Source organism: Anser brachyrhynchus (assembly GCF_964034855.1).
Source record: "Anser brachyrhynchus genome assembly, chromosome: 8".
Classification (NCBI taxonomy): domain Eukaryota; kingdom Metazoa; phylum Chordata; class Aves; order Anseriformes; family Anatidae; genus Anser; species Anser brachyrhynchus.
In genome coordinates, this window is record NC_137702.1 from 31,524,037 (window position 1) to 31,538,759 (window position 14,723).

Consider the following 14,723-nt stretch of genomic DNA (forward strand, 5'->3'; position numbering starts at 1 on the left):
CAAACAAAATGATTGTAATCTGCTGAAATGTTGTGTAAATGTATTTTTTTAATGCTTGACGGTTGGACAAGATGATCTTAGAGGTCTTTTCCAACCTTGATGATTCTATGATTCTGCTGATTAAAAACAAAAATTTCTACTGCTTTGAAATTTTCAGAACTGAGAAATCCATTATCCTATCCATTTGCAACCCAATGCTCTGCCCCCCTTCCATTTTACAGAAAATAAAGGTTAGGTATGAGCCAGTCAGCATGGCTAGAGACCTTAAAGCACTATTGGTCCTACTGAGCTTCATTTTAGACCAGTTTGTACACAGGAGTAGCGTAACACACTTAACAAACTCCTCTGAAACAGCGTAGCTGACAGAAACAGTTTTCTGTTTGCAGGCCAAAACCATACAGGCAGGTTTATCAGAAGTTTTAAACATTAGCAGAGCCACAAGATTCTCACTGCAGTGTGCAAGAATATGCGTATGTATGCTTTTCATTAGGATTGTTTCATCGAGGCCATAGTAAGAAGTCATCATGCTCCATCTAGTGGAATCATGTAAGGTGTGTTCCTAATCTGGCACAGAAAGATGGGTGAGTGGGAATTCCCTCATTTTATTTTCATAGGTCAATACTGACAGGCCTCTTCCCACCCACCTCTGGAACTGTGCTGATTGGTGGCCTGGATATTCAAACTCACACGGACTCCATTCGGCAACGATTAGGCATGTGCCCTCAGTACAACATCCTATTCAATCAGTAAGTATTGTTCCATACTAGCTTTAAGAACAAGCATGCATTCTTGTCCCATCCCCAAAGCCTGTGTTGTTTCTCTTGCTCTGCTCTCAGTGTACCTCTGTATCGCAGAGGTACTTCTCCAACTCTTAACACTCCTATAATATAGCTGTTGTATGTCCTCAGTAGATTTCTCTGGCATCATTTATCTGGGAACAAACAAGTTTCCAAGGAAGATGACAGTGTTCTTTGTATTGGCATTTTATGTTGTAGTGTGGGTTGGCAGGAGTTCAGCCTGGGATTTCATGCACTATAATGTAAGCCACTTTTTTTTTTCCTAAAGCAGAAAAATCTGATCTGACACTGCAGTAGCAGGATATTTTTATGCCCATTGTGCCCTACCACTTGACAGTTGACTACCTTCTCAGATGATTTCCAGATTTACTGCCATCAGTTGGTAGTCATACCAACAGTAGTCTTTCTTCCTCGATGCTGTTGCCACATCAGTACCTGTTTTATTCCCGTAAACAGGTAGCTTGATGTCTGTTATGCCTGTTCCTTTAGTAGCAGTTTCTGATTTGAAAAGGCAAAGGAAGATCCTGTGACAGCTGAGTGAAGTGTGTTGATACCAAACAATATCTGTGGTCCAAGTTTAGGGTAAAGTAGGCCCTCTTCTTTCAGCAAGATAAACCTAGAGCAAATTTATTGTTGTTTGGAAAAATTGTGCTAATTCATTTAAATTGCCTTGATGCCTTTCTATCTGATTTCACAGCCTTACTGTAGCAGAACACATATTGTTTTATTCCCAACTGAAAGGGAGATCCAGGGATGAAGCTGAACAAGAGCTGGAAACGATGCTAGAAGACATGGGCCTCACCCATAAAAGGAATGAAGAGGCTCAGAATTTGTCAGGTGCCCACGAGATTGTTCTAAGAGTTGTTTTTTTTTCTGCTGCCTTTTCTTCATCTGTGGGTGAAGAACTCAAGTATTTTTTTAGTTCCATTGTCTGAGGCTGTATTTTGCCAAATCACTCTGCACTAGGGAGGTCTTTACTCTTAAAAAGATTGCTTAATGGGACTGCACAAAAAACTGGCAAAATCTGTCCCTGAAGCTTGTGCTTCTTATAAATGTGACAAATTCAAATATACTTAAAAGTTGCTGGTTTAAAACGAATATATAAAAATATATCCATCAGCGTAACAACAAAAAAGTCTACATAATTTCAAGGCAAATTAAATATTATACCACCATGCTGGTCCCCTGTTTGTGTCAGTACTCTAGAATACTGCATTATTTGGTAGGGGCAACTTCTTTAATTCTAAAGGTTAAAAAATGCATGCAGTGTATTTGAACATATTTCAATTTCAGGTTCAAAAGCTGAATTGAATACAGAGTCAGGAGTTCTTACACTTTTGTCTTGATTGCAGCTGTAAAAGTTGGCCGATTTCACACAAAAATATGAAAAATCTCAGATCTTCATGCTTTTTCTTTAGGTCAGAACCGGAAAATGTAACACGGAAATGAAAAATTCTAAAATAAGTAAATGAATTATATATATGTATATATATATATATATATATAATAATTAATGAGTTGTTTTGAACTTCAGAAGAAATATGTGACTATGGATCCAACATTGCAGAAATTTGTTTGAGGATGGGTTTTGTTTTACTTGTATCAGTTTGTCTCTCTCTACCCTGAAAAACTGTGTTAATTACATCCCTACCACGTGCATGATTCATCTCAGACTCCTGGGTGTCTCCATCTTCTGGTAGGTGGAATGCAAAGAAAACTCTCTGTTGCCATTGCTTTTGTTGGTGAAGCAAAAGTGGTAGTTTTGGATGAGCCCACTTCTGGAGTTGATCCATATTCCAGGCGATCTATCTGGGATCTTCTGCTGAAGTATCGCTCAGGTAACAGGTTTGAGGGTTTAAACTGTGGGGTTTTTTTTGTTTGTTTTTGGTTTTTTTTTTTAAGCCTGCAATAGATATAACATGTGCCTGCTGTGTAAACTGTTTTATCATAGAATGGTTTGGTTTGGAAGGGACCTTAAAGACCATCTAATTCCAACCCCCCTGCCATGGGCAGGGATGCCTCCCACCAGACCAGCTTGCTCAAAGCCCCATCCAACCTGGCCTTAAACACTTCCAGGGATGGGGCATCCACAGCTTCTCTGGGAAACCTGTTCCAGTGCTTCACCACCCTCATAGTAAAGAATTTCTTCCTGAGATCCAATCTAAATCTACCCTTTTTTTGGTTTAAAGCCATTCCCCCTTGTCCTATCACTATACTCCCTGATAAAGAGTCCCTCCCCAGCTTTACTGTAGGCCCCCTTTAGGTACTGGAAAGTTTGCATGCTAGGGATATATGCAAACAAGATTCTTTGAGCAGACGATTATGGATGCAGCAAACTGAGTGCTGGCCCTGGTGCAGAGAAAACCCTGCATTAATTGCCAAAAACTATGTGCTGTTTTGAGTTCCTGAGAGAGGTCGTCCCTTAAATGTTCTTTCTTTTTCCTTCTAGGCAGAACCATCATCCTCTCAACCCATCACATGGATGAGGCAGACATTCTTGGAGATAGGATAGCTATCATATCCCACGGAAAACTCTTCTGCTCAGGCTCCCCTGTATTCCTTAAGAACTGCTTTGGATCTGGCTTCTATCTCACTCTTGTTCGCAAGATGAAAAACACCAGAATTGTAAGGAATGCAGTAAGTATGTGCTTCCCTCCTCATGTAATCTGAACAATACATATGCGTGCCAAGGTAGAAAGCAATCAAGCGCTGCTTGAGGCTTTGTACAAAACTGACTTCAAAATGGAGAAAACAATGACAGAATTTGATAACACTTCATGAAATTACATGGCTGCATGAGGATCTCTGTAAAAATCTCTGATTTTATAAATATATGTTCAGCAGGACAAGTGAAAATAGTAATTTGACATGAAGTCTTCAGTGGTCTATAATTCACTTTCCTCAGTTATGTCTATCAAAACCTTTACCTGTCAAGTTGCCTTTGTGCATATACCAATCTTTCTGATGCCTCCTTTGCAGTATACTTGTAAACATGGTGCTCTCTAGTACCTAGCTCAAATGCCAGATGAGTCTAAATTTAATCCATAGCTAAAGCAGCATTCCACAGCTTGAGAAGTATGGTTCTGGATTGTTTCTACTGTAGGAAGCACTTTCAGCCTTAGTACCAACGTGATCTGTATACTTATGGCCACTGCTGATCGCATTTCCCCAGGTATTTGCATGTAATTTAGAACTGACAAATATGGTTTGTGTAGGAGAATTTGTGTTGTCTGTTTTACTTAATCCAGTCCTCAGATGACCTTCAGTGCAATATGTTCCAGATGCTTCAGATATGATGTATTTTTCACTGACTCAAAGTGTTCAAAGGCTGACAGCCTTTATGTACTGTTTTGCATGTATCTGAAGCACTTTCATCTTTGTATCTGTTGCTTGTCCATGCCAGTCATTTTGTAGCTGTGGATCTCAGTGCTCCTGCTCCTGCTCCAGCTGTGCACGCAGGGACAAAGAAGGAACTCAAGTGCAGGAACTGGATGGTAAGAAGTGGAATGGTTCAGCATTCCAGCATGTGGCTGTGTCTCCTGTTGTACTGCAGTCTCACCTTACAGATCACTGCTGCTGAGGTCCACTTTTCCAGCACTTGTCTAACTGCATTGGATTGTAAAATGAATAAAGTTTCTTCACACTTCTGTATACCATTGCCCCTGTTTGATATATGTGTGGTCTCAGTGTGCTTTGGAAGTCTACTGTGAATTTTCAACAACTCTGCACCAAAATGTACAATTTGGTAATGAAAACTGAAGCACATGTAGAGCAAAGGAAACTGGTTTTCTCAGAACAAGTTATTTTGGCTTTCTATGTCAAAGAAGAAATTAAGTAGATATTCCTGAAGATTTTATTGTGCTTTATTAACAGACCTGAAATAGTTTCCTGCTACCTTGTTCCAGAAGCGTAATTAGTAACATGGCCCAGTCTATTACAGGTTAACTGAGATATCTTTAAGTTGCGTAATAGAACAGTCCCCTTTCGTATAGTACAAACAACAGCTTTTGAAATCATGCTTAGCATGGTGAAATATTCATTCTTGGAACACCGTTTTGACTTTTCACAGGAGATCTGAATGAGCTAGCAGAAGTAATTCATCATCATGTCCCAGAAGCAAAATTAATTGAAAGCATTGGTCAAGAACTTATTTACCTGTTGCCCAGTAAGCACTTTAAACAGCGATCTTATGCCAGTCTCTTCAGAGAACTGGAGGAAACATTGGATGACCTGGGACTTAGCAGTTTTGGAGTTTCAGACACTCCACTTGAAGAGGTAACAACAAAATATTTGCTGGTCCTACCATCAGTCCCCAAAATGTTTTCTGAGACTGTTCCTTCTCTTAAGCATGTAACCTTACTAATTCCTACATCTCCCTTGAAACCCAGTCACATTTGGTGTGGCACACTCAGAAAATCATTGGAATGGGCATAGAGAAAGGCCTCAAATCTGACTGTGTGTTAGCCTTGTGGAGCATGACTCATTAGCCAGAAATCTCTCTCTCTGTATCTAAGTTGGATCATCTCTTTATTTTCTGAGATATTTCATAAGAGACCTCAGACTGTGTAGTAAACAAGAGTACTGAAAAGGTATCGAAATCTTTTTCTGTTGCATTAAAGGATAGTATATAGTGTTTCTGAGGTCAGGTTAATGTTCTATTCTTTACCGGATGTGCTTGTCTCTGACAGGTTTTCCTAAAGGTCACAGCAGAAGCTAGCCCTGAAATGCAAAAAGCAGGTATAAATCCATGAATCGGTATTTGATAAACTTTTCTTGGGACAGTTCTATATTCTGAATGCCAAGTAAAGAAGAGCCTCAGAATTTTTGGTCTATGTATGGTATTCTCATCAAAATACATTTTAGTCAGTAAATACCTGATTTTAGTGCCTGACATGATATCTGAGAAACCAGATGAAGTCAGCAGAAATACTTTTATTTTGATTGGATCAGGTCCATAACTGTGTAAATAAAGATGTAGTGTCCATCCCCCAGATGTCAGTGGTTTTTATAAGAAGTATTGTGTTGCCTAGAAGTCCATAAACTATCTACATGATTAACTAGTTCATCCTGCTGAGTAAGTGTATAATCTATGTGATGCTACTGGATACAGCCACACTGTAACAATTATAATTAAAGCAATCTGGTGATATGATACATACTTTTGATCAAATTTTGAGCTCAGTAAAATATTTGTGCTGTCTTCAGGTATGGAGAATAAAGTGTCTTCTCTGCCCCTCTTCATCAGGGTAATTCCTATTATTAATTGCAATTTTTAACCTAGGAGACAATCAAGCAAATGGTTCTACTTGTGGCAAAATTTCTACTGAGAACAAAACAGCTGAACAAACCCCACTGGAAACCAATGACACTTCTCAACTGCCAGTAGGCATAGCAGGAGATCAAAATGAAGGCAAAGGGTCCCGGCAGTATAAAGGTTTTCAGCTTGTACGTCAGCAGATCAAAGCACTGTTCATCAAACGGTTCCACCATGCCTCCCGCAGCCACAAGGACTTCCTAGCCCAGGTATTGACTCACTGTTGGTGTCCTTGACTCTTTCCCATAATGTTCTCAACACTGTCTTTCCTGGTAATGTCTCCATGCAAAGCAACAGAGGTGCTGCAAATAGGGAACAGGTCCCTCGCTTTTCTAATCTATGGTTCCAGCTGTTCTGTCTCTCTTTCTGCCTGTAATCTGTCATTCTCACCAAATTCAGGATTCAATCACTACTAGCCCAGCATTTTCTTTTTAACACAGTACAGTTCTGTGACAACCAGTCTTAACTGGCATTAGAAGTTAAATAGTTGATGGTTGGGAGCTAAACCAGATCTCTGTTCTCCTACTGTCCCTCCTTCATTTATGTATGTTACAAGCTGCGTACAGTGTCACTCTGCAGCATATGTCTTAGTGTGGTGTTTTCATGTCCCCTGCAGGTTGTTCTCCCTGCTAGTTTTGTGTTGCTGTCTTTAATGCTTACAGTCATTATTCCTCCATTTGGAGAATATCCTGCCTTAACCTTACACCCTTGGATCTATGGACAACAGTTTACTTTCTTCAGGTAAGAGGAATAAATAAATAAAAGTACATCTGTCATATAGACACACTTTTCTCCCTAGCATTTAGGATCATGGGGCTCTGACTTACTGGGCTATCCTCAGTCTGTGTAGTATAAAAAGGTAGTAATTCCACTGAATCAGCATACATCAAATAGCGTGAAGTTGGTGCATGTGGGGGAATACAGCTAGTAGTATGTCTAACCAGTAGTCCTCAAATACATTGTTGTCTTTGGTACTCTTCTCCTTTTTCCTACCTGAATTCATGACCTCAGCACCTAAAAAGTTACATATCCTAACAGGAGATACAGTACAGTAAGAAATCTGTCTCTGGCATGCCATTGCATGCCTTTATTCATAATCTTACAGAACAAGATTCAAACCTATCTGCTGACCTGTGGTAGGTTTATTTATAGTTGGCACAGTAATTGTAAAGTTATGGAAACAAGACAAAAGCAGAGACTCTTAGGTTTTGTTAATGCTGCTGCTTAGCAGTTTCTCCCCATGCTTCATCCTTTGGCTGGATTTATTTTTTTTCAGTCTGCTAGCACTTTGTCTCCTTTCATTCTTCATAGAAGCTTCAGTTCTGTTCTCTTCAGGTCACTGCACAATTCCTCTGTGCTCTTCAGGGCACTTGCTTCACCCTCACTTGCATCCATTCCACAGCTGAACTTTTGCACCAAGTCCAAATATGTGCAATACAGAGGAAATTTAGAAACAATATGTAAGTCTTAGATGAGACTGTAGCTAGCACAAAGCAACAAAACTGATGGCAGTAATAATTTTGAAGCATTTCCTCTGAGTTTTATATTGAAAATTTGCACAAAATTTTAATGTAATTTACACATAGTAGTGTGTAAAGCAACATTTAATATTCATATTTTTAAAACGGCAATAGCAATATTCAGTAGTCTAGTGTTATTAGGCTATTAATTGTAGACACTTCATTACTATTAGCTACATTGTCTCTTTAGCCTCAGCAAATGTAAAACATAGAGTATTTGAATAGATGAACATTTTTCATCTTCTAATTACTGTGTGTGACAGGGCTGAGAGGGTAGAAATACATATTCAAGCCTGTTTGAAGAATATTGCCATAAGAGCATGTGAGAAGTCGTAATTTAATATTAGGAGAAAAGGGCCATTGCTTTAGCCTGTTAACCATCTTGGAAGGTTCTATTGGTTTTACTTTGTTTGAATTTCTTTTCGTGCCTTTCCTTAACGAAATAATTTAATTATCAGCATACAGAGGGGGCAGTTAGTTCTGCCATATGGGTGTCCTTCACCAGTTGCTTATGTGTATTCTAGTGCAATAATTTGATTTTTTTTATAGAGAAAGTCTTATCCTATTCCCTTAGCAATGAGCGTCCTGGCAGCGAGCAGATGGTCTCCCTTACTGATGCTTTCTTGAATAAACCCGGATTTGGAAATCGCTGTTTGAAGAATCAGCCCCTTCCGTAAGTTGCCTGCTAATGTCTGTTGAACCAGACTCTACTAGGATATTACTGGTAGAACCTGAGTAGTGGAAAAAGAATGAATTGGCTTCACTTTTTGCTAGAGCCAATGCTTCAGATTGGTTGTTGGCAAGAATATCTCATATTGGGTCAAAAATAACATACAGCAAAAAAATCCCCTGGATTACGAATCAGTCACAGTGCTAGATGTGAATAGCTGGAAGACAGCTCATGTAGCCTTGTATTAGGAATTAAGCTACCAGGAAATGTGTGAGTAAGGCAGTGTAATCAGACCCAGATCTTCACAGCTTCCCTGGTACTTTCCACATGTGAGTCCCCTCAGGTTCCTCGTGTTCCCACTAGTGTGTTTGGAAGCAACAGCTTCATCAGTTGCTTGGATGATGAAGTAGCAACAGGGCAGTCTCTATGATTCAAAGTTATTCTCACTCTGAAGTGAGGATAACATTGGTAGAACTCTTAATTTAACATCTGTTGCCCACTTCCTCTGCCTATGAGTCGTGCTTTGGAGTCATTTATCCCTATCATGCTGTGCTTTGCCATTCCTTTTCTCTCACCTTTCTCTCGGCCATGAGAGAACCAGCAGCTTGATTCTTCTGGCGGTTTTCCTCTTGCTCTTCTCCTTTCTGCACTCTACCTGGTGCAGCAGGAACCAGGAGAAAACTTCAAATAAATAAATAAACAACAACGAAAAAAAAAAGAGAGAGAAGATGCCATGAGTAAGAAGCAAGGAGAAGGATAGTCTCCTTGCAAAGGTATCTCCTCACTATGTTTTTTACCTGTACTAATGGGTCAAACACAGTTCATTTGTTCCTTCAGTTCCCTATCTGTAAGCTGAAGACAGTAAATTTGGGACAGGTTTGGGGGGGAGATGATACTTACTCATGTAACTACTTTGGAGTACTTACTTATGTTTATCAAGTACCCCAAAGTGTTGTTATTACTCAGAAGTCACAGGATAAGGGGTGAGAGGAGGGTGTCTGGTGAAACCACTGTGATTTTCTGGATTTGTGAGCTCTTATAAACTGTATCTCTGAATAGCTAAACCACTCTTCCTCTACACAGGAACCACCCATGCAATAATACGCCAACTGCCTGGAATACCCCTGCTGTTCATCCTGATCTAAGTAGCCTCCTGCTGAGCCAAAAGTGGAGCTCCGAAAATCCTTCACCTTCCTGCAAGTGCAGCACTCGCAAGAAACTCACCATGCTGCCAGAATGCCCCCCAGGAGCAGGAGGCCTCCCACCACCACAGGTAGTGTCCCTGTGCTGTGGATCTTTGTAGAAAAAGTTTCATGGTGAGAGCTGGAAAAGGGATTAGTGTATACATTTCTTTTGGCTGTTCTTCTAGAAAGAAAGTACTAAGCTAGAAAAAATGAATGTTTGTGTGTATGTGCATGAAGATGAGTAATTTAATAACAATTGATGCTGTAAAGAGAGGAGATGAGATCTATGTTCACACCTGGTCTGATTAATGAATAATCTTAGTTGTGTCCTTTATAAAATGTGTTTGCTCACTTGAAGAGGAAGAGAAAATTATAGCCTGTTATTATTTACATTTTTTACATGCTTTTCTAACAATTTAAAGAAAACAGAACTGCAGCAACTCTCAGAGTAGTAGCTCACTGATTTACTGCCTCGTCATGCACACTGCTCAGCTTCAATGTTCCTGTTTGCCAGGCTTGCACACATTAGCAAAAATGACTTAGTAAAATACAGTTTTTACACTAATGGTACAAAGTTAATTGATTTCTGAATCCAAATCCATGACATGGACTCTTAAAAATACTGATTGTTTGCTTTGGTTTTGCTGTCACTATTAACAAAACAACAAAGCAGAATTATATTATGAAGTTATATCATAATCTTATTAACAGCATCCAAAGTTATTTCTGATTTCCGTGTAATCCATGTCCAAAGGACACCCAAAGTTGAATTTTCCTAATTGTGTACTAGTATATTTGTGAGGAAAATTTTATCTAAAGCTTCCAATCCAAGTAGGATGCAAAATTAGTTTTTGTTGCTTGTGTGTATTCTAGTCCTCTAAGGGAGATTTATTTATTATAATAACATATCATCCAAATTATTTTGCAAGATATGATTATTTTGTTTAACTTGTCATGAAGATACAGTTTATATTTCAGTCTTCAGGGAAGCAACAGTATGTAAATAACTGAGAAGTATGTTTAAAGATGAATACCTCATTTATGAAGGCACTAGGAGGATGCAATCTTCCTGTTAATTATCTAGAATAAAGACAGACACTCTGTGTCATCCAGTATTACCTCTCTGTGGACAAATGTAGGAACTTCTGGAAAGTTCATTAGTCTTGTTTTCTATATAGTAGCTCATTTTCAGTTTGCAAGCTTTGCACTCTGAAACCTTTATAAGCATGTTCCACCCTAGGATGAACTCAACATGTTTGAGATTTTTGATAACTTCATTTTCATTACCAAAAAAAAGAATAATTTTTGTTCAGTGTATCTAACATGCTAGTAAAGGTGAGTAAAGGTTTGTACACATAATTTTTATTTCAACTTGCTACAACATGGGACAAAGTGAACACCTTATCTTCTCTAGGCCTTCAATTTATTTGAAAAGTCTCCTTCTTTTATAGTGAAGAAAAAACCTTGAGCAACCTTGGCCTTTGCAAATAACTCAGGCCAAGTTTCAGAGTGAACTGCAACTGTTTTGTACCAGGCATTGCAAATTTCTGTGATTTTATTATTTCTTCTGAAACCTCAGTAAAGACATTTGGGCTAGAAAATGAAAAACCCACTCTGGTTTCAGTGATACTATTAACCTGAGCAATTGCCCTGAACTGAAGCCACTTTTACTGTTGTTTTACTGACAAACAATAGGTGTAGAGACTCTAAAGTTTACTGTGACTGATTGGATTTTCCTTTCTTCACAGAGAGTGCAGCACAGCACAGAAATTCTTCAAGATCTGACCCACAGAAATATCTCAGATTTTCTGGTGAAAACATATCCCGTTTTGATAAAAGGAAGGTAGGCACAAACCACTCTATTTTTCACATGACATTTCGTATCTGTCCATGAAATTCTCATTTAACAGCATAATACCTGATTTGTCACGGTATTGGGTAGACTTGAGCATCATGTCCATATTCCTGATTTAAGCATAGGAGATATTTATTTTAAGGGAGTTAAATTGTTTTTATTCTACCTATTTGTATAATCGGGTTCTCCTTTATTGATAGAGCTAAGTTTCGATGTCAATGGCATGCTGTGTTAGCAGTAACGGTGTCAATGGTGAAAAAACCAGTGAACTGCAAAGATACTAGTTTGTGTCACTGAAGAACTGTAGCCACACCAACATGACCATCCGCCTGAGTTAATTATAACTTGCTTCCCAGAAACACTAAAGGGCCAAAGGACAATGTTGCATAGATGCATCTATCCTACTGTTAGCTCCTGGGCTTGTCTGAGTGTCGTGCATGTTCATTAGCTGTGCAGTGTCCATAGCCTGTTATTTCTGATTTGGGCCTTGCTACCTTTTCCGTTCCCAGCACAGTTCTTGATATTCCCATTATATCAGCTATTTGCTGGCTACATTTTACATTTAACTGATTCCTCTCAGGACGTCAAAATTGCTTCAGATGCATATTTTAAAATCAGTTTGTTATGGATTTAGGATAGAGCCAGTATGTGTGACCTTAGAAATTTTCCTTATCTCTGTACAAGCTGGAGATGAATCATGTGAGAAAATAAAAAAATTTTAAAAAAAAATTAAAAAGCTACCTGTGGAAACTAAAGATCTGCAAAGCATAGGAATTCACCTTTAATTTCCATCTAAGTCTGACAGTACCATTGACTGTGGTTCAGTGCATTAAGAGACAGGATTCTCTTTGTCTTTTTCAGCTTGAAGAGCAAATACTGGGTCAATGAGCAAAGGTAAGAAACCATTTCACAGACTGTGGTGGTAAATAAAGGAACAATGAATTTCTGTTTAACCATGGGGCCTCACAATGTTTCTCTGAATGGACAAGAGGAATTGTGGCAGATAGCATAGAACAAAGAGATGACTGCAGTGTGAAATAGGTTGTGGGTCAGCAAGGTTTTATAAAGACAAGGGATTATATTTGTTTGGACTACCCCCAGAAGGGTGAAGGCAAGAGACATACAATGGAACTATAACAATTTTATTATCTACACGAGTTTGACTAACAGGATCTGAGTGATAGAAAGTTAAATGCAGCTCTACACTGTGCTCTATTTAGTGCTCTGATGCAGCTCTTTGAAAGAGCAGCAGAAAAAAATATGATCCCTCCAAAAAAAAACACCTGGGGAAGATGTAAACTAGGCATCGATCTACCATATACATGGGGATAGCAACTGCAACTCCTTGTCCCCACTCTGAATACATGCAGTAATTACAAAACAGATTCCACTATTTGCTTCATGCTTGCATGGGGACATCTAACCCCAATGTGATGTCTACACGCGCAGATACTAAACTTAGAAAGATGACATATTAGCTTGAAGAAAATACTTGTGTTTTTCATCAATAGAGGAATTAATTTCAAGAGTGGCAGCTAGATGACTGGCTTCCTTCAGGGAATATCTCCTTGGTCGTTTGCAAACATTACTTTCTATGGGATTAGACTTAGGTTCATGTCATTCAATAGTATTTGTTATTATGGCGTATTGGCTGGCACCAGCACTGCTGAATACCTGCTCCACCAGCTCCACTCAGGGCAGCTGAAATTTTAACGGAGGTCCATGATATCCTCAGTCCTCCATGTTGTCCAAACAGTTCTATGTCAATTATCTCGATCTAAAGATTTTGAATTGTAGAAATGGCTGTTTTCTCCAAGTATTCTATGTAATTTTCTCAGGATCCTGGCATGAACCCCTCATAAATTAATATAAAGACCTAATAGAACTTGTTAGAAAAAGAGTGGAGATTATTATAGATAAATTATACCATGTATGTAATTTAAACGTATATTAAGGGAGTTTTTAGTATTTACATCACTGTACAGAGGGTCTGTGATACAAGTGGCTAATAATACTGTTCTCTTTGTTAGATATGGAGGAATCTCTATAGGAGGAAAGCTCCCTGTCCTTCATGTTTCTGGAGATGAAGTTGTCAGTTTTTTCAGTGATTTGTGCCGAATGATGAACGTGACAGGAGTAAGCAAGATTTTTTCATCTCTTTACTGAAGAATTGTTACACAGCTGAAAATCTGCAGCACTGGAATTCTCCCAGACAGCTGATCTTTATCCTTTTCTTTTTTATTTTAGGGACAAACTTCACTGGCTGCTGCTAAAGAATTTTCTAATTTCCTTAAATACATGGAAACTGAAGATAATGTTAAGGTATTTGCTGGAAATTGTCTGAAAATTTACTTTGGGTGTGTTTTGAGATAGAGTTCAAATAGTGAGAATATTACTAGTGGCATTCTCAGATGCAAAAAGAGCTGAAATACTATATTTATTATAAATAACACTGGATACAATGTTAATGCAAAGTTATTTTTAATGTTAGTTTTTTTTTTTACTCATGTTCTTAGTACTTCTTGCTGCCCTAAATACTTTTGAGTAAGACACATTCTGCTAAATTTTAAAATGTCTTCAAAATCCCTTTACAATGGTTGCCCAACCCTTTAAAAGCACAGTATGTGAGCTCCTCCTGCTGGACTGTGCTTACAAATTCTTGGTGCTGGATTCTTTCCTGTTGAGAGTGCCCACCAAAGTGGATAAAATGCAGCCAAGTTTTCTCCTGCAGCTCAGGGTTATTAGTGAAAGCTTCTTAAATGAATCTATGCTTTCTGACTCTTTTAGGTGTGGTTTAACAATAAAGGCTGGCATGCTATGGTTAGTTTCCTAAATGTAGCCAATAATGCAATCCTTAGAGCTAACCTGCGGACTGGCCAAGCTCCTGAGGAGTATGGGATCACTGTTGTAAACCATCCTCTGAACCTCACTAAGGAGCAACTCTCTGAAATCACTGTGTAAGTCTGCCTGTGTTTTGCCACTGACTTTTACCTACCCTCTCCTGGCAGTTTACCACATCCAATGGTATATGAAAATATTAAAAATATATGAAAAAATATAATAAATATATGAAATAGTTCAGATGATAGAACATGGAGGCCTTTCCTTGAAGTCTTACTCTAATCAAGACTTAGATGCACAATCCATTTTTTTCTGTCTCATAATCCTGTAAGTATTCATTCCTGTTCCTATGTAGTAGCCATGACCATTGGTTATACCTGGTTACATGCTTCTGTTGATTCCAAAGGATAAAGGTCAAATTCTGAAATCTTTGTTCATGCTCCAAAGCCAATAGATCTACTTGTGAACTGACACAGAGATCATAATCAAAAAAGGCATCAGAAATTGTTCGTAAGTAACTACAAGTAGGCAATAGTCGAAAA

General features: G+C 38.6%; 1 protein-coding gene across 23 annotated transcripts in view; it reads left to right on the plus strand.

Annotated features, from left to right (window-relative positions):
* Positions 1–14,723, plus strand: part of ABCA4 (ATP binding cassette subfamily A member 4) — an 82,974-nt gene that overhangs the window by 53,411 nt on the left and 14,840 nt on the right. For 20 of the 23 annotated variants that reach the window (XM_080602786.1, XM_080602788.1, XM_080602785.1 and 17 more), the window contains 16 exons: positions 615–746; positions 1,495–1,694; positions 2,498–2,635; positions 3,247–3,434; positions 4,201–4,291; positions 4,867–5,072; positions 5,486–5,534; positions 6,079–6,320; positions 6,728–6,852; positions 8,206–8,304; positions 9,385–9,574; positions 11,234–11,328; positions 12,202–12,234; positions 13,371–13,476; positions 13,588–13,662; positions 14,128–14,297. In XM_080602786.1, the coding sequence (XP_080458912.1) occupies positions 615–746; positions 1,495–1,694; positions 2,498–2,635; positions 3,247–3,434; positions 4,201–4,291; positions 4,867–5,072; positions 5,486–5,534; positions 6,079–6,320; positions 6,728–6,852; positions 8,206–8,304; positions 9,385–9,574; positions 11,234–11,328; positions 12,202–12,234; positions 13,371–13,476; positions 13,588–13,662; positions 14,128–14,297 (2,139 nt within the window). The remainder of the gene's footprint in view (positions 1–614; positions 747–1,494; positions 1,695–2,497; positions 2,636–3,246; positions 3,435–4,200; positions 4,292–4,866; positions 5,073–5,485; positions 5,535–6,078; positions 6,321–6,727; positions 6,853–8,205; positions 8,305–9,384; positions 9,575–11,233; positions 11,329–12,201; positions 12,235–13,370; positions 13,477–13,587; positions 13,663–14,127; positions 14,298–14,723) is intronic. The other 3 variants (XM_080602787.1, XM_080602789.1, XM_080602806.1) reach the window with 2 other exon arrangements.